This window comes from Piliocolobus tephrosceles, chromosome 16 (assembly GCF_002776525.5).
Source record: "Piliocolobus tephrosceles isolate RC106 chromosome 16, ASM277652v3, whole genome shotgun sequence".
Classification (NCBI taxonomy): Eukaryota; Metazoa; Chordata; class Mammalia; order Primates; family Cercopithecidae; genus Piliocolobus; species Piliocolobus tephrosceles.
In genome coordinates this window covers 3593065-3620718 of record NC_045449.1, presented here as the reverse complement: position 1 = coordinate 3620718, position 27654 = coordinate 3593065, and the positions used below count along the sequence as shown (strand labels likewise).

Sequence of the window (27654 nt, the reverse complement as noted above, 5' to 3'; positions counted from 1 at the left end):
ACTGTAACAAAATGTTCCAGTTCGTAGAGTGGCGCTTGACACACAGCAGGTGCCCAGTTAATGTTAGTTCTCATCATCTGGTGTTCTCCATCTTCCCAGCCGTCACGGAAGTGACCTGGCTTCTTGGGAGAGTGAGGAAATGGGAATAAGTATGTTGACTCCTGCATCCACACTAGGTGTCAAGTTCAAGTTATTTGTTATTAATACCAACAACAATAAAAGATAACATTTGTTAAGTGCTTACTATGTGCCAGTCACTCTGCTATGTGATTAACTTACCCTTTCAACAGCCCTGTGAGGAGAAGGTGTTTGTTATTTCCATTTCACTGAGGAGAAAATTAGGATGCTAAGAGGTTGGGAAACTTGCTTGTAGTCCCACAGCTAAGTAAGTAGCAGGGCTGAGGTTCAGAGGCTGATCGGACTGAAACCTGTGTTCCTGACTGCTCTGCCAGCATTCAAACAGTTTGGGATGTGTACACTGGACTTTTCTGCATCAAGAGTGACTTGCTAGGTTTGAATGATTCAGTGTCAAACAGCTTTGGTCTCTTTATGCCCAGTATTCAGGCTTTCATGGTTGGAAGAGATGTCGGAGGTCATCTAGGTTAATCTTCTGCCCTGCCCTGCAGGCCTTTTGGCAAACTTCCTAATGGTCTTTTGGCCTCTGCCTGAATGTTTCTTAAGTGATGACGTGAGAACTATTTATGAGGCAGACGACTTTATTTTTGGATACTTACTTGTGTTGAGCATTGCCTTCTAGTAATTTCTGTCTATTAGTTACTGTGTGACTGTGAAGTCCTTTCATCCAGTAGTCCTTCGGGTGGCGGAGGCACAGGCTTGCTGCCCGTTCACTCAACTTTGCTTCATGTGTCGTGACTTTCTGGTCTGCCTTTTCTAAACACTTTGCAGTTTCTGTTGTTCTTCCTGAGGCGAGATACAGGTTCCAGTTATGGTTGGATTCACAGAGAGAATGGCAGGACTGTCACTCACCATTGTCTCTGTCTCCGCCATTTCAGTGTTGCACTCACCCTGTACGCAGCCAAAGCACTTAGGTCTTTTCCCCAGGAATTGTGCCCATCAGAGCAGGCTTTCTCATCATGTACTTGAGGCACTTTTTTAAAAAAATTACTTTTAAATGTATTCCTATTAAATTACATCCTGTTGATTTCAAACCTCTGCTTTCAGTCTGTTGAGTGAATTTTTTTTTTTTTTTTTTGAGACGGAGTCTCGCTCTGCCGCCCAGGCTGGAGTGCAGTGGCCGGATCTCAGCTCACTGCAAGCTCCGCCTCCTAGGTTTAGGCCATTCTCCTGCCTCAGCCATTCTCCTGCCTCAGCCTCCCGAGTAGCTGGGACTACAGGCGCCCGCAAATCGCCCGGCTAGTTTTTTGTATTTTTTTAGTAGAGACGGGGTTTCACCGTGTTAGCCAGGATGGTCTCGATCTCCTGACCTCGTGATCCACCCGTCTCGGCCTCCCAAAGTGCTGGGATTACAGGCTTGAGCCACCGCGCCCGGCCTTGAATTTTCATCGTAACTCTACCTTTCAGCTCCTAGCTCTACTCCTCAGCTTCCTGCTCTCCATTGTGTACACATGGCTTCTGTTTCTGCATCCAGTGGTTGAAGGGTGGACAGTGTCTTCCAATGTCATAAGTCTTATTCTATTACCATCAGGCCCACGGTTCATTTTACCATCATGAGGAAATGGATTACATGCCTTAATGAACTGGAAATAGAGCCCCATCTATGTATTCTCTGAATTTCTTGACCTGGTAATCCTATCAAAAAAGAAATGAGGTTAGTGTGCCTTTTTTTGTTTCATCCACAGGCTTGGAGCTTGCTCCTTACAGTACTGCTGTCATTTCCTGTGGGAAAGATCTGGTTATTTATTTATTTATTTTTTAGAGGTGGGATCTCACTGTGTTGCCCAGGGTGGTCTTGAACTTCTGGATTCAAGTGATCCTCCCGCCTCAGCCTCCCAAAGTACTGGGATTACAGGTGTGAGCTACCGCACCTGGCTTAAGACTTGGTTTTTTAAGGGATCATAGATTCTAATAAGCTTTTTAAAAAAAAAAAAAAATTTCAGAGACTGACAGTGAGCTTTTCAATCTGAGATTTGGGAATTTTTCCTTTTTTTTTTTTTTTTTTTTTTTATTTTGGTAAAAACCTGCACAGGATTAATCCTTCTTACAGTTTTAAGGTACTTCCCTGCTACTTTTTAGAGATTACTACCTAATTCTGAAATCATAGCTGTGTGTGTGAGTTAGTACTTGGGATATATTCTAGGCTAGAAGAGTTAAATCTAAATTCTTATGCTCTTGTCACCTAACTTGAGTTGTGACTGTTCGTTAATGATAGTTGTTAGTAGAATAGCAAAATAGGTCAACGGTTCTGCCTTTGTTTTTTTTTTTGCATCATCTTCCCAAAGCAGATTTTGCTATAAACACTTACAAAAAGAAAGCTGTCAGCATTTTTTTTTTTTTTTTTTTTTTTTTTTTTTAAGACAGAATTTCGCTCTTGTTGCCCAGGCTGGAGTGCAATGGCGTGATAGGCTCACCGCAACCTCTGCCTCCCGGGTTCAAGCAGTTCTCCTGCCTCAGCCTCCCGAGTAGCTGGGATGACAGGCATGAGCCACAATGCCTGGTTAATTTTGTATTTTAGTAGAGACGAGGTTTCTCCATGTTGGTCAGTCTGGTCTTGAACTCCTGACCTCAGGTGATCTGCCCACCTTGACCTTCCAAAGTGTTGGGATTACAGGCATGAGCCACCGTGCCCAGCCTGCTGTCAGCATTTTGGATGAGCCTGTTCACTCTGGATTCTAATCTTTTCTTCATTAGCTCTTTTACAAACAGTTCATGCTCACCAAAGAAAATTTGGAACATAGAACAGGAAGAAAAGTTGCTCACAGTCTACCATCCAAACCCAGTCATTGTCAGTGTTCTGTGAGTGTCCTTCTAATCTCTTATGAGTGTGAACTTCTGTTTTTCTCCTTTATAGTCACGTTGCTTTTTTTCGTTCCCTGGACAGTCCATGGTCAGCATTTCCATGTTACTATATAGCCTGGCATTAGTCGTTCAGATCGTGCCATTCTCATTGTAATCTGTCTCTCTCCTACATGTGTGCTTTGGCAAGTTGTGCTCACCTGAAATTCGCTACCTTCTCTTTTCCAGGGAACCCCAGGAAATCCTTATTAGTGACTGGCAGTGCAGTAGTGAACAGAGGCCTACCTGTGGATAAGATTTATTGAGTCCAAGGGCCTTCTCGGTTCTTGGAATTAAAAGCCATGACTTTGGAACAGAAAGAGCCTAAGGGAAGTAAAGAGATGATTTCCTAGAAGGTAGCAGAAAGCAAGGAGAGCCCCTCGTGATGATAGAGGAAACAGACCGAGGATTAGGGAGAAAACATTAGGGAGACTTGTTGATCTGACAAAAAAAAATTAATTTTAAGTGAGACTAGCATAGAAAACAAAGACCAAAAAATGACAAAAATAATTGCCAAGGGCATCATAACATTGCAACATTAAAGAAACCTGCAGGTGAAGAAATACCTTAAAAGCAAACAGGAAAGAGTGTAAGGAACAAAATTTCTGGCCTCAGATGTCTTTTTTTGTTTTTTTTTTTAAATAGAGAAAGTCTCACTATGTTGCCCAGGCTGGTCTCAAACTCTTGGGTTCAAGCAGTCCTCTCATCTCGGCCTCCCAAGGTGCCAGGATTATGGGCACGAGCCACTGCACCCAGCCTCACATGTCTATTTTAATTTAGAGAAAGTCATACACATCAAAACTTGAGCAATGGATAATCCTGTTCAAAAGAAGCAGGTAAAGATACAAAGAAAAAAAAAAGAGAGGCAGGCGCTGTGTGCAGTGGTGCACACCTGTGATCCCACACTTTGGAAGACCGAGACAGACGGATCACTGGAGGTCAGGAATTCAAGACCAGCCTGGGCAACATGGTGAAACCCCATCTCTGCAAAAAATAAAAAAATTAGCCGAGCATGGTAGTTTTTTTCTTCTGGAAAAGGTCTTACTCTGTTGCCCAGGCTGGAGTGCGGTTGTGCGATCATGGCTCATTGCAGCCTCAACCTCCTGGGCTCAAGCAGTCCCACCTCAGCCTCCTGAGTACCTGGGACTGTAGCTGTACACCACCACACTCAGCTAATTTTTAAAATTTTTGGTAGAGATAGGGTCTCCCTGTGTTACCCAGGCTGGCCTCTCGAAGTCCTGGGCTCAAGCAGTCCTCCCACCTCAGCCTCCCAAAGTGCTGGAATTATAAGCATGAGCCACAATGCCCACTTGGATTCATAAATCTTCACGGTATCTTTATCTTTTTAAATCTGGGCTGTCAGGAAAGTACTCAACTGAGTTACTCTGGCCACACTCACATGGGCTCCTGTTAAATGCATCTCTTAACTCTTTGAGATTTAAAATTATTATGTGTTTAAAATTGTTAAACACACTTTTTTATTTGTAAAATTTTTTTGTTTTAAATAGAAGTAATAGCATATATCTGCAGAAGAAGGATGGGAGAAAAAATTTTTTAATTTTGTTACTAGCATGTAAAAACATGCTTGGGAGTAGTGGACATTAAATTCTTTTTTAAATTTTATTTTATTATTATTTTTTTGAGATGGAGTCTCGCTCTGTCGCCTAGGCTGGAGTACAGTGGCCCGATCTCGGCTTATTACAAGCTCTGCCTCCCGGGTTCACGCCATTCTCCTGCCTCAGCCTCCAGAGTTGCTGGGACTACAGACGCCCGCCACCATGCCCGGCAAATTTTCTGTATTTTTAGTAGAGACAGAGTTTCACCATGTTAGCCAGGATGGTCTCGATCTCCTGACCTCGGCATCCGTCCGTCTCGGCCTCCCAAAGTGCTGGGATTATAGGTATGAGCCACCGCGCCTGGCCTTTTTTTTTTTTTTTTGAGAAGGAGTCTTGCTCCGTTGCCCAGGTGGAGTGCAATGGCGTGATCTCAGCTCACTGCAGCCCCCGCCTCCTGGGTTCAAGTGATTCTCCTGCCTCAGCCTCCCAAGTAGCTGGGACTACAGGCGTGTGCCACCATGTCCGGCTAATTTTTGTATTTTTTAGTGGAGACAGGGTTTCACCATGTTGGCCAGGATGTTCTCGATCTCCTGACCTCATGATCTGCCCGCCTCAGCCTCCCAAAATGCTGGGATTACAGGCCTGAGCCACTGCGCCTGACCTTAAGTTTGTTTTTTATTGATGTATTTACATGTTTTGCAATTAAGATTACAGGAGATAATGCACTTAAAATATGTAGTAAAAAAAAGCTAGGCGCAGTGGCTTATGCCTGTAATAGCAGCACTTTGGGAGGCGGAGGCGGGCGGATCACCTGAGGTCGGGAGTTTGAAACAAGCCTGACCAACATGGAGAAACCCTGTCTCTACTAAAAATACAAAATTAGCCTGGTGTGGTGGTGCATGTCTGTAATCCCAGCTACTCGGGAGGCTTAGACAGGAGAATAGCTTGAACCCAGGAGGCAGAGGTTGTGGTGAGCCCAGATCGCGCCATTGCACTCCAGTCTGGGCAACAAGTGTGAAACTACATCTCAAAAAAAAAAAAAGAAAGAAAAAAAGTAGTAAAAAAAGTACACAATTGGCTGGGCACGGTGGCTCACACCTGTAATCCCAGCACTTTGGGAGGCTGGGATGGGTGGATCACGAGGGCAAGGGTTGGAGACCATGCTGACCAACATGGTGAAACCCCATCTCTAAAAAATACAAAATTAGCCACATGTGGTGATGTGCACCTGTAGTTCCAGCTACTGGGGAGCCTGAGGCAGGAGAATCGCTCGAACCCAGAAGGCAGAGGTTGCAGTGAGCCGAGATTGTGCCATTGCACTCCAGCCTGGCGACAGAGCGAGACTCCGTCTCAAAAAAAAAAAAAAAAATGCAGCCCCGATAAAGCTAAGTTTCTTTTTGACCATAGCTTTCAACCTTTCTGCCTCCTCAGAAGTAACAACGGTTATCAGTGTGACTCATATTGGCCTTTCCTAGGTGTCTGTGTACATAAATATGTACCGTTAGTAAATGTATGGTATTGTTTAATGTCATCGCCTTGCGTGTAATTTTTTACAGGTTGTTTTTTCACTCAGTGATGCATCTTAGAATCTTTCTGTGGTATATAATTATCTCATTTTTTTACCACATAATATTGTATAATGTGGATAAAGCATAATTTATACCCTGGTAACTACTGGGTTATTAGAAGTAGTGCCTTAGCAAACATCTTCATGTGAACTGCTTTGTGAGCCCACATGTATGTTTTTATTTAGGGTCAATACTGAGGAATAGAGTTCCTAGATCTGTAGGGCATGTGCAGAATTACGTTGTTTTTTGTTTTTTTTTTTGTGAGACGGAGTCTCGCTCTGTCGCCCAGGCTGGAGTGCAGTGGCCGGATCTCAGCTCACTGCAAGCTCCACCTCCCGGGTTCACGCCATTCTCCTGCCTCAGCCTCCTGAGTAGCTGGGACTACAGGTGTCCGCCACCTCGCCCGGCTAGTTTTTTTGTATTTTTAGTAGAGACGGGGTTTCACCGTGTTAGCCAGGATGGTCTCGATCTCCTGACCTCGTGATCCACCCATCTTGGCCTCCCAAAGTGCTGGGATTACAGGCTTGAGCCACCGCGCCCGGCCAGAATTATGTTTTTAATAGACCCTTCCAGTTTGCCCTTCAAAGTGACGATGCCCACCAGCAGGGGAAGTAACTCTTTCCTCTACTTACTGCCAACATTTCACACTAAAAGATGTAAGATATCTTGATTCAAGTACCAGAGACGCGGGAAAAATGAGATGTAAAATCTGGTCGGTGAAAACTGGTATCCTCTTGTTTTCATGTGCATCTTAATGATCGGTAGTGAGGTCAGCCCATCTCCTCACATGGTTATTGGCCTTTTGTATTCCTTTTTTTTTTTGAGATGGAGTCTCGCTCTGTCGCTCAGGCTGGAGTACAGTGGCCAGATCTCAGCTCACTGCAAGCTCCGCCTCCCAGGTTTACGCCATTCTCCTGCCTCAGCCTCCCAAGTAGCTGGGACTACAGGTGCCCGCCACCTCGCCCGGCTAGTTTTTTTGTATTTTTTAGTAGAGACGGGGTTTCGCTGTGTTAGCCAGGATGGTCTCGATCTCTTGACCGCGTGATCTGCCCGTCTCAGCCTCCCAAAGTGCTGGGATTACAGGCTTGAGCCACCGAGCCCGGCCTTGTATTTCCTTTTATGTAAATTGCTTACTTATGTCCTTTGCCCATTTTTATTTTGGGTTGTCTTTTTTTTCTTAATTGACTTGTAGGATCTCTTTAGTTTCATGCTTTGACATAGTCATGGGCAGCATCTTTCAGAATTGTCTCCACTACTGCACATTTCTCTTTAATATACATTTAAAAATTTTAGAATCAGCCGGTTAGCTTCAACAAATACTCCCGTTGAGCTTGATAGTGCTCTGATTGCTACAGATTAATGTGGGTAGAGGTATCATATATTTTATCAACACCCTTCGTTTGATCTTTCTGAGCTTGATACACCTGTTCCGAATTAATGCTGTTGTTCAGTGATAAAAATTAAGATAGTTTGGCCGGGCGCGGTGGCTCAAGCCTGTAATCTCAGCACTTTGGGAGGCCGAGACGGGCGGATCACAAGGTCAGGAGATCGAGACCATCCTGGCTAACCTGGTGAAACCCCGTCTCTACTAAAAAAAAAAAAAAACTAGCCGGGTGAGGTGGCGGGCGCCTGTGGTCCCAGCTATTCGGGAGGCTGAGGCAGGAGAATGGCGTAAACCCGGGAGGCGGAGCTTGCAGTGAGCTGAGATCCGGCCACTGCACTCCAGCCTGGGCGACAGAGCGAGACTCCGTCTCAAAAAAAAAAAAAAAAAAATTAAGATAGTTTACCTTACTGTTATGTCTCGTGCTCTTTTGAAATAATTGTAGTTTCTCTCAGCATGTTTCTTTGTAAGCTTATGTTGTCTGAACTGTTAGGAAGGGGTGCGGATGGGATGTGCAGTTGCGGGCAGGAAAGTTCTATCATCTTTTCTGTGTCTTGTCTTTCTAGCAATTCCCAAAGTGAGACTGGAGACAATCTATATTTGCGGAGTAGATGAGATGAGCACCCAAGATGTCTTTTCCTATTTTAAAGAATATCCTCCAGCTCACATCGAATGGTTGGATGATACCTCTTGTAAGTACACTGAGTTTTCTGTGAATATGCTTTTGTTGGTGATTTTTCAAGAGGTCCTGCCGTCGGAGATGATGAATGATTATGGCTCATACTACGTGTTTATGCCTAACTTCTGCTGTTAGTCCAGGAGAGAAAAAATTGTCGAGCAGTGAAACCCAGCATGCCCCTAGCAGTCTGCCAGCCCATACCCCATAGTATTCCAAACCAGCTTAGAGGTGGTGGCCAGGGCTCTAGGAGGTGGGTCACTGGCATCCGAATCTGCCGTACTTGATTGAGGCCTCTTTAACACTCACCTTTTCCCAACAAAGGAGAGGATCCAACTGCATAGACTTGGGGCTGCATTTTCAGAGCCTTGGACTTTGTCATTGCTGCCTTCTGTACTGTTACTCAGAGGGCTGACTCTGCCTGTGTCTCCGACCTAGAGAGAGACCAGAATACACACTTGACAGAACGTCATTCTGAGTAGACAGAATGACCTAGAGCTAAACACTCTAGTAGACCTCTCATTTCTGCTTGCCTTGAACTGTGTGTTCTAGAATATCACCTGCTCGCCCTAACCCATGAGCTTTCCACCTTGTGGGCCAACTGACATTTTAACTTGTCTGCTTACTGTAAGTCTGACCTGACCTCTTGTTACCGCTTTGCGGGCTTCTTGTCTTGACTCACGTCTAGTCTGGCTTTCCTTGCTGCCAGCTGGCTGACCTACTAGGTAGCACCCTAGGTAGCAGCCTGGTTTTCTTAGCTGCTCTCTTAGGAAGATGTTTTCATTGAAAGAGAAACATGACTGAGTGAAACCTTTTTCTCCTTTTTTCTTTCTGTTTAACTTACACTATCCAAATCAGGAACCGGCAAACCTTTTTCTGTGAAGGGCTGGAATACAGATATTTGAGGCTTTGTAGGCTTAATGGTCTCTGTCACACGTACTCAGCTCTGCTGTGATAGCATGAAAGCAACTATAAATAATACGTAAACTATGAGCCTGGCTGTTTTCCGGTAGAATTTTATTTACACAAATAGGTGGTAGGCCGGGCATGGTGGCTCACTCCTGTAATCCCAGCACTTTGGGAGGATCACTTGAGATCAGGAGGTCAAGACCAGCCTGGCCAACCTGGCAAAACCCTGTCTCTACTAAAAATACAAAAATTAGCCTGAGGTGGCGATGCATGCCTATAATCCCAGCTATGCAGGAGGCTGAGGCAGGAGAGTTGCTTGAATCCGGGAGGCAGAGGCAGCAGCAAGCCGGGAAAGTGCCACTGCACTCCAGCCTGGGCAACAGAGCGAGACTTCATTTAGAAAAAAAAAAAAAAACGAAAAACAGGTAGTAGATGTGTGTAGTTTATTGTATATTAATCATACCTAAATAAAGCTGGTACAAATATAAATAAGCAACAGGTGGTGGGCTAGCTTTTGCTTGAGGGTTATAGTTTACTAATCCTGATCTCAGTCATGGAAACTGTGGCTAAGGCATAATAGAATTGGAGGGGCTCTCAGAATTACATAGTTCACCTACCTCGTGTTATTTGTCAGAACCTGAGAAACAGAGGAAGGAACGTGTCGCCTAAGGCCACGCGGCACGTTAGTAACAGAAGTGAGAGCCTCAGACCTTCTTTCCCAAACTGAGATACAGGGGACACAGAATTTTGAGAAATACTCTTTTAAACAGAGTTAAAGAGGTTGATTTTCTGTAAGACTTCTCAAAACCCTTTTCTTGCTAAATTATCTTCCTTACAGGGGCACATTAAATTAGTTGCTGCAAAGCCAACTGGCTGTCATGTCTCCATTCTACATATCCCAGGGATACCTCCGTCACCCACGTTTTCCAGAGGGAGTGATGAAGGGGGAACGTCGCTTAGCACGTCCTGACAAGGAACAGCAAAGGGCTTCCTGTAGGGGCGGTAGTGTAAAGGACAATCCAAACTTATTTGCCAGTTATCATGAAGAACTGCTGATACTTACGTATTCAGTATTTAACTACCTCTGTTCTGTCCCAGGTCGTTTTAATATACACAACCCTTTTTCATGGAATGCTTATTTTGTGGAACTCAGTTTGGAAATGCAGCTCTAGGCTAATTTCATCAGAGAGGTTTTACTACCTTTTTCTTTCTTTTCCCTTCCCTTTCCTCTCTCTTTTCCCTTTCCCCTTCCCCCTTCCCCTTTTCCCCTTTCCCCTTTCCCCTTCCCCCTTCCCCCTTCCCTTCCTCCTTCCCTTTTCTTCTCTTTTCTTTTTTTTTATTTTCTTGACAGTCTCACTCTGTTGCCCAGGCTGGAGTGCAGTGTCGTCATCTCAGCTCACTGCAAGCTCCGCCTCCCAGGTTCACGCCATTCTGCCTCAGCCTCCGGAGTAGCTGGGACCACATGCACCCGCCACCACGTCCGGCTAATTTTTTGTATTTTTAGTAGAGACAGGGTTTCACCGTGTTAGCCAGGATGGTCTCCATCTCCTGACCTCGTGATCCGCCCGGCTCAGCCTCCCAAAGTGCTTTCTCTCTCTCTCTCTGTCTCTCTTTCTCTTTCTCTTTTTCTCTCTCTCTCTCTTTCTTTCTTTCTCTTTCATCTCTCTCTCTTTCCCTCCCTTCCTTCCTTCCTTTCGTCTCTCTTTCTCTTTCTTTTCTTTTCTTCTTATTTATTTATTTATTTATTTATTTATTTATTTATTTATTTATTGAGACGGAGTCTCGCTCTGCCGCCCAGGCTGGAGTGCTGTGGCCGGATCTCAGCTCACTGCAAGCTCCGCCTCCGGGGTTTACGCCATTCTCCTGCCTCAGCCTCCCGAGTTGCTGGGACTACAGGCGCCCGCCACCTCGCCCGGCTAATTTTTTGAATTTTTTTTAGTAGAGACGGGGTTTCACTGTGTTAGCCAGGATGGTCTCGATCTCCTGACCTCATGATCCGCCCGTCTCGGCCTCCCAAAGTGCTGGGATTACAGGCTTGAGCCACCGCGCCCGGCCTTATTTATTTATTTATTTTTTTCCTGAGGCGGAGTCTCGCTCTGTTGCCCGGACTGGAGTGCAGTGGCCCGATCTCAGCTCACTGCAAGCTCCGCCTCCTGGGTTTACGCCATTCTTCTGCCTCAGCCTCCCGAGTAGCTGGGACTACAGGCGCCCGCCACCTCGCCCGGCTAGTTTTTGTATTTTTAGTAGAGACGGGGTTTCACCGTGTTAGCCAGGATGGTCTCGATCTCCTGACCTCGTGATCCACCCGTCTCGGCCTCCCAAAGTGCTGAGATTACAGGCTTGAGCCACCGCGCCCGGCCTCGGCCTTATTTTTAACTTTTCATTTCTTTTGAGACAAAGTCTCACCCTGTTACCCAGGCTGGAGTACAGTGGTACAACCTCAGCACACTGCAGCCTCAATATCCTGGGCTAAATCCATCCTCCCACCTCAGCCTCCCAAGTACCTGGACTACAGGCTCATGCCACCATGCCCAGCTAATTTTTGTGTTTTTTGTAGAGATAGGGTGTCACTATGTTGCCCAGGATGATCTCCCTCCAAGCAAGTCTCCTGCCTTGGCCTCCCAAACTACTGGGGTTACAGGCGTGAGTCACCATGCCTGGCCTGTGTTTCTCTTCATTAGTTGGTTTGTATATTTACTGATGATAATCTGTTGCTAGATGAGGCTGTAGTGATGAATGTGATGCGGAATCTGCTCTCAAGAAGCGTTTACCATTTGCAAAGCCATGTAATGTCTTATTTTACATTTTATTTTAGGTAATGTAGTTTGGCTGGATGAAATGACAGCCACACGAGCACTTATCAATATGAGCTCCCTGCCTGCCCAGGATAAGATAAGAAGCAGGGATGCCAGTGAGGACAAGTCAGCTGAGAAAAGGAAAAAAGGTAACTGAACACAAAGGAGGGAACTGGGGTCTGAAAGTCCTTTTCTTTACACAGTCCTGTTGTGGGCCTTTGAGTTTCTGAGCAGAGCTCTATATAGCATCTCATCACCAAGCGTTTCTGAAGTAAGCTATGATGCTTTAGATCATCAGGAAATAGGAGAAAATACTGGACTTGTAAAATTATGTGAGATAGTTCATCTTGTATCTCATTATATGAAATATTTTATCTTGTTTCGTCTTGTCTTTCACATTCCATTTTAGACAAACAGGAGGACAGTTCAGAGGATGATGAAGCTGAAGAAGGAGAGGTTGAAGATGAGAATTCCAGTGATGTGGAGGTTAGTAACAGTGGAAAGACAGGTGGAAAGTCATTGTAAAAAATTGCTTACTGTCTTTTTAATTTAAGCCTTAAAGACTTAGTTGTGTTTTTTTCTCTAGCTTTCTTTTTTTTTTTTTTTTTTTTTTTGAGACAGAGTCTTGCTCTGTCGCCCAGGCTGGAGTGCAGTGGCCGGATCTCAGCTCACTGCAAGCTCCGCCTCTCGGGTTTACGCCATTCTCCTGCCTCAGCCTCCCAAGTAGCTGGGACTACAAGCGCCCGCCACCTCACCCGGCTAGTTTTCTGTATTTTTTTGTAGAGACGGGGTTTCACCGTATTAGCCAGGATGGTCGCGATCTCCTGACCTCGTGATCCGCCCGCCTCGGCCTCCCAAAGTGCTGGGATTACAGGCTTGAGCCACCTTGCCCGGCTCTCTAGCTTTCACCATTAGACCTTCTGAGGGTGCACCAGACTCTTGTCCTTTAAGTTCGCGTGGATATAACGATTCACCTTGAAATCTTAGAATAGTACTCATGCTTCTACAAAAGAGAAAATAGTTTTATTGAGAAATACTTTGAAGTGTTATCTAATTGGTAAAATGAAGAAACAACAAGTAATGGCATACTTCCTAATGGATTATGTACTATTGTTAAAAATATTAGCGTGTATTCATTTAAAAAATATTTACTGAGTACCTGTTATATACCGTATTCTAAATGCTAGGGATATAGCTTCAAGCAAAGCAAAGTCCTGGCACTCTTGGAGCCTGCATTCTAGTGGGGAGTACAGAGGATACACTGATGCACAGATACCTTATACTGTGTCAGGTGGCGACGAGTGCTGTGAAAACTAAAGAGTAGGGGATAGAGAATGATGGAGACTGTTCTTTTAGACAAGGTGGGCAGGAGAAACCTCTGAGTTAGAAATTCTACAGAGGAACTAGTGCTGTAATGCTTGCAAGTATTAAAGGTAGAATGCTTTTCTTAATAGTAGCTTTACTACTGAAGAAATATCAAAAGGACTTTAATTTTTATATTAAAAGTACTATTCTTTCTTAAGTTGGACACGTTGTCTCAGGTAGAAGAGGAGTCTTTGTTAAGAAACGATCTTCGTCCAGCTAACAAACTTGCTAAAGGAAACAGGTTATTCATGAGATTTGCTACAAAAGGTAAATATGATATTTGGTATTGTTTTGTATTTTCAGTCAAAATGAGTTATTATGGAATGACATCCTTCTTTTTTGAATAGAAGTTAGATCAAGTAATCTCAAAGTTCCCTTTGAACTATAATATTCTGCACTTGTGAAATAATTGTTTGCCACCTGAGTTGGAATTTCTGATTTTAAAAGTGAATATTAACTATTTGTATATTGCTGTGACTTCTGGCTAAAGTGAGTTATTTCCTGTTAAAACTGGTTTGCCCCATATGTTTTCAGCCAGTTACCATCTGAATTATGAAAACTTTAAAATGAAACTTTATTTATTACAGCAACATTCTCCTGAACATTGCCAATGTACCATTCAGTTCTATTTCCCTTCTCATAAGACTGTTTACACACAGTGACTTTTGGTAGGCATTTAAAATGTGTGTTTATGTATATATATGTATACACATATACACATACTGGTTTTTTCAATCATTTGAGAGTTAATTGAAGATAAAAACCCATCACCCCTAAATGTATTCCAAAGAACGAGAACATTGTCTTATACATAGCACACTTATCAAAATCAAGAAATTTAACATTAATACAGTACTGTTACCTAATCCGTAGTCGATATTCAGATTTTGTCAGTTGTTCCAATAATGTCCTTTATATATTCCCCGCCCAACCCCCAGGTCTAGGATCCATCCAGGACTGAGTGTGTAAGTATGTAATGTTTCCTTAGTCCCCCTTAAGCTGGAACTACTTCTATCCTCCCATGTTTTCCAAGAGTATAGGTTTACTATTGTATAGAATGTCCCTCAGTTTGGGTTTGTCTGATGATTCCTCGTGGTTGAATTTGGGTTGTGCATTTGAGACAGTCGTGCCACAGAAGCGATGTCATGTCATTTCAAGGCATCACGTCAGGAGGCCTGGGATACTTACTCGTCCCAGTCCTAGGGGCGTTCACTTTATTCACTTGGTTAAGACAATCATCACTAGGTTTTTCCACTGTAAAGTTACTATTTTTCCATTTGTAATTTAAAAATTGGTGGGCTGGCTGGATACAGTGGCGCATGCCTGTAATTGCAACACTTTGGGAGGCTGAGGCAGGAGGATCATTTGAGCCCAGGAGTTCGAGACCAGGCTGGGCAACATAGCAAGACCTCATCCCTATTTTTAAAAATTTAAAAATGAATAAAATAAAAAATTGGTGGGGCTGGGCGCGGTGGCTCAAGCCTGTAATCCCAGCACTTTGGGAGGCCGAGACGGGCGGATCACGAGGTCAGGAGATCGAGACCATCCTGGCTAACCCGGTGAAACCCCATCTCTACTAAAAAAAAAAATGCAAAAAACTAGCCGGGCGAGGTGGCAGGCGCCTGTAGTCCCAGCTACTCGGGAGGCTGAGGCAGGAGAATGGCATAAACCCGGGAGGCTGAGCTTGCAGTGAGCTGAGATCTGGCCACTGCACTCCAGCCTGGGCGACAGAGCGAGACTCCGTCTCAAAAAAAAAAAAAAAAAAATTGATGGGCAGATACTTTGAGATCATATAAATAGCTGTTGCTCATCAGAGCTTCATGCAGTAGCTTTAGTATCTGTTGATGCCTTTCTGACTGTATCATTTCTTTACTAGTAGACAGGTGCTCTACGAAAGAGCTTTCTGTTTTTACCTATTTGTTTGTTTATTTGCATCAGTTTAGAATCCTGGCTTCTTTATTCAGTGGGTTATCATCCAATAATAGCAGTATTTTATTTTATTTATTTTTTTGTTTGTTTTGAGACAAAGTCTTGCTTTGTTGCCAGGCTGGAGTGCAGTGGCACGATCTCAGCTCACTGCAACCTCTGCCTCCTTGGTTCAAGTGATTCTCCTGTCTCGGCCTCCCTAGTAGCTGGGACTGCAGGTGCACGCCACCACGCCCAGCTAATTTTTGTATTTTTAGTAGAGACGGGTTTCACCATGTGGGCCAGGGTGATCTTGTTCTCTTTTTTTTTTTTTGAGACGGATCCTCACTCTGTCGCCCAGGCTGGAGTGCAGTAGCGCAATCTTGGCTCACTGCAAGCTCCGCCTCCCGGGTTCACGCCATTCTCCTGCCTCAGCCTCCCGAGTAGCTGGGACTACAGGCACCTGCCACCACGCCCGGCTAATTTGTTTGTATTTTTAGTAGAGATGGGGTTTCACCATGTTAGCCAGGATGGTCTCGATCTCCTGACCTCGTGATCCATCCACCTCGGCCTCCCAAAGTGCTGGGATTACAGGCTTGAGCCACCGCACCCGGCCTAATATCAGTATTTTAATTTACAAATTATCTTGGATTTGGCCAGTAGAACCCCTTTCTTTCTTTATGGCACAGCAAAACATCTTGCTTTTCCACACTCATTTTGCATCTTACCTGCTCCACATCTGGAATCAGCCATTTCTCCAAGGAGCTGGTGGGCATGGTTTGAGGGGTTTGGGGATTGGGGGCTATACATAATGGTTTGTGTTGTCACGTTTACCTGCAGCACTGGATATATTTACAGTGGTGTTTGTTCTTCACAGTCAGAGTGTCCAAGAACTGTGGAAGACCTTTGTGTTACTGCTTTGGACAAAAATTTATGATGACTGACCACCTTTCTTTCCTGTTAACTGACATTTCAACTTGGCATATGTGATCTTTACCACATTTACTCATTTAAGTGGCTATTTGAGTACATTCTACATGTATGGTACTATGCTGTTTTTTTAAGCCGTTCTGAGGAACACAATAAGCAGGAAAAAATGATTTACCAAATATATGAAATTATATATAGTCTTTTTCCTTAATCCTGATTCTGTGTTGTTGGCATGTTGTTCAGAAGTGAATATCATCTTTCATGGGGTGGCAAAAATGCCACCATTTTGAGAAAGCCTTTTTGATTCCTGAGTACCTCTAATGACCTAAAGCTCTTTTATGCCTCTTGGAACCTTGTATCTTGTATTGTTTATTTTTCTTTTCTCCGTTAAGTCATTTGGCTCCAAAACAGCAGTTACAACTTTGTTCATCTCTGTGTTGTGCTTTGTCGCCTCTACACTGCGTTGCTGTAGCAGGCAGGCAGAGTGTGGATGTCGGTAGTGGATTTTTACTTGTTGTTGGCAAATTGCGCTGATCTGATTCCAGCTATGGAAAACATTTAAAAAAAAAAATTAAACATTGTCTTCGTACCCTCAGGAAATCCTAGGTAATTATTGTCATTCATTTGTAGATGACAAAAAGGAACTTGGAGCAGCCAGAAGAAGTCAGTATTACATGAAATATGGGAATCCAAATTACGGAGGCATGAAAGGAATTCTTAGCAATTCATGGTAAGCCCAAAACCTTCAAATACAATAGTATTTAAGTTTTTCTTAATCCTTCAGTTGGCATTCTGTGGTGAAATGTCTAAACCCTGTGTAGACTGGGAGGAAGACAAGAGAGAAGAATTCAAGATTGTTAAATGTGGCAAATGATGGGGAATGCTGAGTTTTAGTTAGTTACATTTAAAATATCTGTGTTAGTACCTAACATTGTGTCAACATATAGTTGAAATGAATTAGTGAGGCCGGACGCGGTGGCTCACGCCTGTAATCCCAGTACCTTGGGAGGCCGAGGCAAGCAGATCACCTGAGGTCAGGAGTTTGAGACCAGCCTGGCCAACATGGTGAAACCCCATCTCTACTAAAAATACAAAAATTAGCCTTGCATGGTGGTGGGCACCTGTAATGCCACCTACTCGGGGGCTGAGGCAGGAGAATTGCTTGAACCCGAGAGGCGAAGGTTGCAGTGAGCTGAGACTGTGCCTTTGCACTTCAGCCTGTGAGACAGATCGAGACTCCATCACAAAAGAAAGAAAAAAAGAAAAGAAATAGTGGATTTCAAGGTCCTTCCTATTAGTTTTTGATTGTGTGCTTATTTTGGCATTCTTACAGGAAGCGAAGATATCATTCCCGTCGTATTCAGCGGGACGTGATCAAGAAGAGAGCCCTGATTGGGGATGACGTTGGCTTGACGTCGTATAAACATCGGCATTCTGGTAGTTGCCTGCTCAGCTCTTGGGTAGACACATGTTTGGCTCCTGAAATCATATTTTTATTCTTAATGCAATCTTTTAAGGTTCCAAACTTTATCATCCTCTCTTCCTTGCCCTCACCCTCTGACAACATATAGGAAAGTAAGTCAAGTCACAATTAATTTTAAGTTGCCCAAAGAGGTCAAATGATTTTATAAAAGCTGTTCTATCAAAAAAGGCAAAATGTGACATAGGAAAAATTAAAACATAACTTTCCTTAAGATCCTAATTTTTCTACTATTAATATCAGCAGCTGCATGAAAACAGTTTTTTTTTGTTTGTTTTTTAAGATGGAGTCTCGCTCTGTCTCCCAGGCTGGAGTGCAGTGGCTTGATCTCGGCTCACTGCAACCTCTACCTCCTGGATTCAAGCAATTCTCCTGCCTCAGCCTCCCAAGTAGCTGGGACTACAGGCATGCGCCACCATGCCCAGCTAACTTTTTGTATTTTTAGTAGAGACGGGCATTTTACCATGTTGGCCAGGCTGGCCTTGAACTCCTGACCTTGTGTTCCACCCACTTCAGCCTCCCAAAGTGCTGAGATTACAGGCGTGAGCCACCGTGCCCGGCCAAAAACAATTTTTAAAATTATTTTATCAGATGAACTGATTGTATTGTTCTTTTTCTGTATTAAAAATACGCTACCGTGTTGAGTGCTTTGTGTGTGTTGGTTTGTGCCTGTGAATGCCTCAGAAAAGTGTGATGTCATGACTTGGGTTTCTTTCTCCTTTTCTTGGTGCTTATTGTAAAAGAACCATTTTATTTATGTTTTATAAAGAATTATTCTTGTTTTGAGCCTAATCTGTGGAATCTTCTACATGCCTGATAGAACTAGCCAAGTCAGCATACAAAATAACATACACACACGTTTATCATGGTAATGGGGACAGAAAGGGATGAAGTCTAGACATTTTATTTAATGTGTATATACAAAATTGTGTATTTGAGATCTACATGTTAATAATACACATAGTCCGGGAACAGTGGCTCACACCTATAATCCCTGCACTTTGGGAGGCCAGGGCAGGAGGATCACTTGAAACCAGGAGTTCGAGACCAGCCTGGGCAACATAGTGAGACCTTGTCTTTACAAAAAATTAAAAAATTAGCCAGACCAGGCATGATGGCACATGCCTGTGGTCCCAGCTAACTGGGACGCTGAGATTGCCTGAGCCTGGGAGGTCAAGGCTGCAGTCAGCCAAGATTGTGCCATGGTATTCCAACCTGGGCGACAGAGCAAGACCTTGTCTCAAAATAGTAATAATAATACACATACTTTTCTGTTACACAGTTACACTTTTCCAATTTTAGTTACTTTAAAAAATTTTCATCATACGCTTTTTGTTTCCATATTAAGGAAATTAAAAAGCATATTGCCCCTATTTCTAGTACCCTGTATGATGACTAATTTCATCTTACATTTTTCCCATGTGTCTATTTTCATAATAAATAGTGTAACTCTTGTGAACATATACTTTATATTCTACTTCTTCCGTTTATCGTGTTTTTCCATTTTCGTTATTCATGGTGCTTATGTTCTCTAAAGTCACTGTGAACGCTTAATTAGCAAATACTGAATGCACATAGCCTCTGGTCACATCATTTTTGTCAGTGGATCAATATGTAACCTTGTTTTACATATGTTTCTCTTTATTTTATTGTATTTTATTTTATTTTTTTGAGATGGAGTCTCGCTCTGCCACCCAGGCTGGAGTGCTGTGGCCAGATCTCAGCTCACTGCAAGCTCCGCCTCCCGGGTTCACGCCATTCTCCTGCCTCAGCCTCCGGAGTAGCTGGGACTACAGGCGCCCGCCACCTTGCCCGGCTAGTTTTTTGTATTTTTTAGTAGAGACGGGGTTTCACCGTGTTAGCCAGGATGGTCTCAATCTCCTGACCTCGTGATCCGCCCGTCTCGGCCTCCCAAAGTGCTGGGATTACAGGCTTGAGCCACCGCGCCGGGCCTACATATGTTTCTCTTTAAAGACATCTTATTTAAGATACATTGTTGATTCGTTAACTTTGAGTTCACGGCCAGTAGACCTATAACTCATGCCTGAACCCACCTTACCTGACATGGTATTTTTCCACAAGACACTTCAGTGCCCTCTTGCATCTGAGAACACTAGGCAGCACTTCAGCGTGACACTCAGGGCCATTTTAAGCAGTGAAATCAGCAGCAGGCATACAAGTGTGAAAAATGTGGCACTCGGTGGACTGAAACAGATGCTTGTTTACAGCATGAGATGAAACAGGAAGGCAGAGTGTTGCTTTGTTTGACCTCTGCTGGGAGTGTGTGTGCCTGGTGACTCAGATTTTTTTGCCACACTGTGCGTGCCAGCAAATGGCCATGGAAGCATTGCAAGTATTCATTTTGGAGTTACAAATAAATTTGGCAAATTTGCAAATACAAAATCTGTGAATAACAAGGGTCAGTTGTGTTTTAAATGACTTTATGGTGTTTGATTAGGCTGCTGCATCATACTTTACCTAGCCATCCTCCTGTTGCAGTATCAGAGTAATGTCCATTCGGCACTGTTATAGATAGTGCTCCAATAAAATGTCAGGGGTGGGAACCCCACTTTTTAAAAAGGTCACCAATGTAGAGTGGAAAATCATACTTATTAATTTTAGTGCTTTTCCTAATGTTTTCTGGTTTAATTTCTTCAGGGCTAGTGAATGTTCCTGAGGAACCCATTGAAGAGGAGGAAGAGGAGGAGGAGGAAGAGGAAGAGGAGGAAGAAGACCAGGACATGGATGCAGATGACAGAGTGGTGGTAGAGTACCACGAGGAGCTCCCGGCTCTCAAGCCGCCCCGGGAGCGGAGTGCGTCTAGACGATCCAGTGCCAGCAGCTCAGACTCAGATGAAATGGACTATGATCTAGAACTGAAAATGATTTCCACCCCTTCACCAAAGAAAAGCATGAAAATGACTATGTATGCTGATGAAGTGGAATCTCAGTTGAAAAGTATTAGGTAAAACTTGGTTTTATCAATGCCAGCTTTAAATTTGATTTTAAATACTAAAATAACTTCTTAATTCCTCCTAATTTTATAATATCTTTTATCTATTCTGATTTCAGTCCCTGGTAGGAGTTTAATAAACGCATCCAATATTTCCTCTGTACAAGCAGTGAGTCTTGTTTAGAAAACAACAGACAACCTAGACAGTGACAGTCATCTGTATTCCCACTCTTTCCCCACAGTAACTACTGTTAGCAATGTGGCGAATGACCTTTCAGCTCTTTGTGTGTGTGTGTGTTTGTGTGTGTGTATATATATATGGCACGTGGAAAAACTATAGATGTATTTGTGTAAAAGTGTATTTTTTATAAAAATGAGGTTACGCTGTTTATAGTTTTGCATTGTGCATTTTTCACTCAACATAAGGTAGACATTATTTTTTTCAACTGTATGTAGTCTGTTGTTTGAAAGTATCATGATTTATTTAACCAATTACTTTTTGACAGACTTTAGGTTTCTATTTTCTTACAATTGCACTAACTAAATAAATTCCTCAAAGTCTAGTTATTACACAAACAATATACGTGTTTAAAAAGATGGTAAGTATTGCTTTATTTTTTTCCAGAAGGGGTTTTTTTTTTTTCTGAAACGAGTCTCGTTCTGTCACCCAGGCTGGAGTGCAGTGGTGTGATCTCGGCTCACTGCAAGCTCCGCCTCCTGGGTTCACGCCATTCTCCTGCCTCAGCCTCCCAAGTAGCTGGGACTACAGGCGCCCGCCACCACGCCCGGCTAATTTTTTGTATTTTTAGTAGAGACGAGGTTTCACCATGTCAGCTAGGATGGTCTCGATCTCCTGACCTTGTGATCCACCCGCCTCGGCCTCCCAAAGTGCTGGGACTACAGGCATGAGCCACTGTCCCTGGCCTGTTCACATTCTTTTTTTTTGAGACGGAGTCTCGTTCTGTCACCCAGGCTGGAGTGCAGTGGCGTGATCTCGGCTCACTGCAAGCTCCGCCTCCCAGGTTCATGCCATTCTCCTGCTTCAGCCTCCTGTGTAGCTGGGACTACAGGTGCCCGCCACCGCACCCGGCTAATTTTTTGTATTTTTAGTAGACACGGGGTTTCACCGTGTTAGCCAGGATGGTCTCGATCTCCTGACCTCGTGATCCGCCTGTCTCAGCCTCCCAAAGTACTGGGATTACAGGCGTGAGCCACTGCGCCCGGCCCCACATTCTTATTTTTAGTTTTCAGAGAACTTTCTGGTAGAGAATGCCGCTGGAACAGTGCTGGCACCTGACATGGTATCATATCTCTTTAGAAGAGAAGTCTGCCCTTTAAAGAGAGAGACTGTAGACTATACTGTGTGTTGACTACAGCCAAATCACAGCATGTGTGAGTGGAAGCCCCAATCCCTTTGTAGGCCTCTACTTCACATTTGTCCTGGAAGAGGGAGACTTGCAGTTACATGCTCTGTGATGCACATACACCTGTGGAAACCACCTTTGAAAACCTGCTTACTCGGACCAGTCTCTTTACAGCGGGCAGATCATGGTTTCCATAAGCAAATAATTATAAGTGTATGGATTTGTAAGTGAATGTTGGCCATAGTAGACTGGATTTCTTACATTGTTTCCTCCAGAGTAGGAGATTGTTGTTTGGGCCTTGTCTCACAGTTGAAGTTGATTAACTGTGCCCCATCCTACCCCCTTTTTAAAGGAACTCCATGAGGGCAGATAGTGTATCTTCAAGCAATATCAAAAACCGCATTGGTAACAAATTACCACCTGAGAAATTTGCAGATGTCCGACATCTATTAGATGAGAAGCGTCAGCACTCCCGCCCGCGGCCACCGGTCAGCAGTGCTAAATCAGGTACTGTTCTTCACTTGGATTCCTGGCTGGGTGCTGAGCTCCAGAAAGCAGACTGGGGCAGAGGTGGGCTCCTGAGGAAAACGTGCGATCTGCGAACTGATTCAGCTGCCCTGGTTCATCATGTCTCAGTTGTGGGCTTGGTGTTGGAAATGTAGGAGATGAAAAATAATCAGACTTCTGAAAAACTAGCTTTCAGTATTTGTATTCCAAATCATTAGTTATTCCTTGGTATCTCTGGGGGATTGCTTCTAGGACCCCCTCCCCGCTCCCCTACAGATACTAAAATCTGCAGATACCAAAATCCATTGATGCTTAAGTCCCTCATGTAAAGTGACATACTGTCTGCATATAACCTACACACATCTTCTCATATACTTTAAGTCATCTCTAGATTATTTATAATACCTAATACAGGATAAATTCTTATCCTGTATTTTATAAAATTTGTATTATTTTTTGCTGTACTGTTGTCTTATTTTTTTTCCCCAAATATATTCAATCAGCAGTTGGTTGAATCTATAGATGTGGAACCCATGGATGAGGAGGGCCAACCATATTTGACTCTATGACACCGGTATACTTTATATACAGGAATAATAGAAATTAAGTTGGGTGGTTGTCTGAATGGTTAAGAGTTTGAACTAGATCATTGGTATGTTCAAACACCGATTCCACAGGTCTGTAGCCGTATCTGCTATGTGCCAGACCCTGGGCTGGGTGCTAGGAATGTTAGAAGCCTTTGGAGGAGATGCAGAGCCATCATGGATCTACTAGGGAAATGGTGAAAGGTTTCTCAGAGAAAGTAGCGTTAGAGGCAGGCTTTGGAGAGGATAGGATCTCTGTTGGCAAACCTGATTTTTTTTTTACACGGGAAGTAACCTGATCTTATATTTGTTGTAGAAAGATAACTCGAGGGTGGAGCGGGGTCGGGTAGAGAGTTAAAAAAGTAACAAGAGCCTGAACTAGGTCGGTGGAGACAGAATGGATAAAGAACAGGAAGTCTTGTGAAGGAAGACTCAGTGCTAGGAAGTGTTGGAGGAAAGGAGCTCAGGCCTCAGTGACCGGAGAGACCAGGGTGCTGCTCTCCGAGAGAAGCTAAAGTGAGGAGACCTCGGCACAGGGCCTCGCCAATGAACGTGTTTCGGTTGTTGCTGTCGTTGTTACAGGGAACTCCAGAGGACAGGCAGATTTCTGGGCGGATTGAGGGAAAAACACATTTTGATCCTTTGCTTTTTCCAGTCTCTCTGTATTTACTGGTTAAATGTAGTAAGTTTATTGGAAACTACTTACATGTTCAAAGATTGTGCCTTCCGCTTTCCGGGAGCTCACAGGATTTTTTGTTCGCTGAAACTTTTGTAAATTATTTAGTCTGCTTGATTCTGCTTTAAAAAAAAAAAGAAAAAATGGTTGTTTCTTCAGAAATTTAGTTCTGGAGCAGTCAGTTGAGGATTTTTCCTCTGACAGCCCCTATGTCCGAATTTTCCTGGGATATCCATGCTGACTACAAAGGAAGACTACGTAGCAGCCTGATTGTCAGGCCCTGTGTCCTCACTTGGGGGGCGGGGCGGGGGTTAGTGCCAGATCCTTTAGAGGTCTCAGGCGGCTGGTTCCCAGCATAAAGCACACACATGGTCACTGGTGCAATTTTTCTCTTTTTTCAGATATACGTCAGCGATTAGGAAAAAGACCATATTCTCCGGAAAAGGCTTTTAGTAGTAACCCCGTCGTTCGGAGAGAGCCCTCTTCTGATGTGCATAGTAGGCTCGGTGTTCCCAGGCAAGATGTTAAAGGCCTCTACGCCGACACTCGGGAGAAGAAATCAGGTCGGTCACACTTAAAACCGGTGGGAACGGGGATTCAGCGAGAGCAGAGGACAATGGGCGTATTGGAGAAATACTTTGTTAGCAGAAGGCCAGAAACAGCCCATGCCAGACATAAGTGATTACTCCTTTTCCGTTATAGTTATCATCAGTATCAGCATCAGCATCATCCCAACAGTAAGGAACGCTTAGAAAAAATATCACCCTCCTGGTTCTTTCTGCTTGGCACAAATCTTTTTAGTTTCTTTTTTTTTTTTTTTTTTTTTGAGATGGAGTCTCGCTCTATCCCCCTGGCTGGAGTGCAGTGGCCGGATCTCAGCTCATTGCAAGCTCCGCCTCCCGGGATCACGTCATTCTCCTGCCTCAGCCTCCTGAGTAGCTGGGGCTACAGGCGCCCGCCACCTCGCCCAGCTAATTTTTTGTATTTTTAGTAGAGATGGGATTTCACCATGGTCTCGATCTCCTGACCTTGTGATCCACCCGCCTCGGCCTCCCAAAGTGCTGGGATTACAGGCGTGAGCCACCGCGCCCGGCCATCTTTTTAGTTTCCTGTGAGCTGTTCTGGTCTTTGTCCACATACAAGTCCTACTTTTTTCACGTAGCATTTTATCATAGTTGTTTGCCACATTTTATAATCTTTATAAATAAAACTTTTAGGCCAGGCACGGTGACTCACACCTGTAATCCCAGCACTTTGGGAAGGGGAGACCAGCCAAACCAACGTGGCGAAACCCTGTCTCTACTAAAAACACAAAACTTAGCCGGGTGTGGTGGTGGGCGCCAGCACCACTGCACTTCAGGCTGGGCAACAGAGCAAGACCTTGTCTCAAAAACAGCTTTTAATTGCCTTATAATGTGGCTCTCCACAAAATTCTAAACACGTATTTCTCTATTGTTCAATTTTCATAAAATATATTTCAAAAATTAATGGATAGTGGGCAGAATTTCTGAAATGTTACAGTATAGTAGGCCCATGGATTTGTAGAATGTTGGAGCTGGAAAGGCGCTGGGAATGGCCTGCTCCTGGCAGAATGGATTGGCACAGCGGGTGGTGTCTCCGCAGGGAAGGGCAGGAGTAGGAAGCAACAGCCTCTCCGGTGATTCTGATGTGTCTGGTGACAGGGAGGAACCTGACCTGTCCCCCACGGTGGGAATCCCCTGCTGGGTCCAGACCCTTCTGTTTGCAGGCCGCGGACTGCGGCCCAGGAAATGAGATTTTACCTACCCAAGGCTGCACTGTGATGGCAGGCGCCACAGACTGCTGGCGTTTCCTGCACAGCAGGTGTTGGCAGTGCCACTGCCCCCTCAGTACTACCCTGGTTCTTAGCGCTGACTGCGAAAGTGAAATGCCATCTCATCCAAACAGGTAATTTATGGACTCGCCTAGGATCTGCACCCAAGACCAAAGAAAAGAATACGAAGAAAGTGGATCACAGAGCACCTGGCGCTGAGGAAGACGACTCCGAGCTGCAAAGGGCGTGGGGGGCTCTGATTAAGGAGAAAGAGCAGTCTCGCCAAAAGAAGAGCCGGTTAGATAACTTACCATCTCTCCAGATTGAAGTTAGTCGGGAAAGCAGCTCTGGTTCAGAGGCAGAGTCCTGATGCCCCTGGGGCCTATGGCAACTGCCCTAAAACCTGACCTTCTTGCACAGGGTGGGGCGCGCAGTAGGAACCTCCCCCGCAGGAGCTGGCGCCCTCTCGCTCCTGCTCACACAGTCACCCTCTCAGCTCTTGCTACTTCGGCAAGACATCTTAAGAATGTGACACATTTTCAAGGGCATCTCTATCTTTCGCTGCAGAGTTGTAGTTCTGGGCCCTCGATTCCTTTCCCATCACCCCACAGGCTTTACCCTTTGAGAAAAAGGCAGCCCTCCAGATTTTGTAGACATTTTTCTTAATATTTTTAACATTGTGTCTTTTAAAAGAAATGTTTTACACAGTTCATCCAAAGAGCAGAGAACTGAACTTCTCACTATTGCCTTGGCCCTGACAGCTGTTACCAGCACCCTTTTCCCAAGAAAAGTCAATTCCCAGGTGCTTATTGGACATCCTTCGAGGGGGAAGAGGAGGGAAGCGGCCAGCTCACCCTTCCAGGACCCTAGTGTGGGGGCGAATCTCACCGACCTGACCTCAGAGGTGCACCAGTGCCGCCAGGTAGATAAGAGCTGCAGCGTTGACTGTGCTTCCGTTCTTCCCTCTGGGATTGCTCCTGTCACGGGCCTCTTACTTGCTGTCAGCTTGATGTGAAGATCAAGTTCAGTGCTGTGGGATTTTTAGGAACAAAAAACTGTGACGTCTGGATTTGGGGTTGATTTTTGTGCTGGGGGTGGGATTATGGGTTAATGTTAAAGAATTTTTAAGTCTGTATTATGTTGAAAACACAAATGATTTGAAAGTTTAAATTTTTAATTTTTATATGTGGAAATTCTTCCTGTTGGCTAAAGGGGAAGCTCGAGTGGTGTCTTCTTTTGTGCTGTTAAATATATATTCTATTCTTTGGAAGAAGGCAGAGAGAGGAGTCTTATTATTTTTAAATGCTTCTAGTTGTATAGCCCGTCTGTTGTACATAGAGTTCAGCTTGCTTTTTGGCTCTAGTAGGAAAATATCCATCCATCTGAGATGGGTCCTGTTGTTTATTATCACTCTAGAAGTTAATACATTGATATTTATTCTTTCTGTCCCCAAGTTGTGGCACCCGAAGACATCTTAAAAATTGGCAGAAAAGATAATAGTTATGAAAATTTTAGTTCGTTTATTTTTAAACTCCTTTCAGATTATTTTACCATTAGGAGGAGGTAGATTGTTTCTTCTTGCTGTCTGATTTTTGGTTTGTAGTATTTAATTTTGTATTCCTCTGCAGTTTTGAGAAACAGTGTTTCGTTTCGGTTTGCTGGAACGTGGGAGTTAGAGATGGTCGTAAGCCGTGGTCCTTTTTGCGATGTCACAACTCTTCACCTGCCTGGGCTGTTCCGCACACAGTGCAGCCTGGATCCTGGCGGTCTGTACTTGTGGCCGAGCTAATAATGGTCACATTGATAGTTGATTACACTGTGGCACGAATGAATGCAGAACACTGTTATTAATAAAGGAAGTAAAGGGCTGCAAGATTTGAGAGCTGCAACAAAAACTGTATTGTCCCATATTTTGTGGATTAACCTGCTTTTTCTCCCTCCCTTTAGAGATATTAGAGCATATAACCGTGATATATTTCAGCTTCCTAAGAGGATTCTAGGAGAGAGATGGTTCTGGTTTCTCTGCCAGTTGAGACTTAAGGCATCTGAGAGTCCTCAGCTTTCCTTTCCCTGTGAAGCACACGGTTGAGGGCCACGTTCTTAAGAAGGGTCAGGGTTTGGGGAGTTGGTAGAGTGAGAAGTGCAGGGGTCTGAGAATCAGAGACCTGGATGCCAACCCCTGGCTCTGCTCCATGGATCTGGGCCTCAGTTTTCCCATCTAGCAGTTGAGTGAGCTGGTA

General features: G+C 44.2%; 1 protein-coding gene across 2 annotated transcripts in view; it reads left to right on the top strand.

Annotated features, from left to right (window-relative positions):
• Positions 1-27309, top strand: part of NCBP3 (nuclear cap binding subunit 3) — a 37315-nt gene extending 10006 nt beyond the window's left edge. Inside the window, exons 4-14 of one of the 2 annotated variants that reach the window (XM_023184589.1) lie at positions 8045-8170; positions 11879-12007; positions 12268-12344; positions 13382-13490; positions 16689-16788; positions 17392-17495; positions 20197-20503; positions 22208-22362; positions 24024-24185; positions 25549-25711; positions 26176-27309. In XM_023184589.1, the coding sequence (XP_023040357.1) occupies positions 8045-8170; positions 11879-12007; positions 12268-12344; positions 13382-13490; positions 16689-16788; positions 17392-17495; positions 20197-20503; positions 22208-22362; positions 24024-24185; positions 25549-25711; positions 26176-26284 (1541 nt within the window). In that variant the 3' untranslated portion in view covers positions 26285-27309. Of the gene's footprint in view, positions 1-8044; positions 8171-11878; positions 12008-12267; positions 12345-13381; positions 13491-16688; positions 16789-17391; positions 17496-20196; positions 20504-22207; positions 22363-24023; positions 24186-25548 lie in introns of both variants that reach the window. The other variant, XM_023184590.2, reaches the window with a different exon arrangement.
• Positions 27310-27654: the final 345 nt, after the last annotated feature.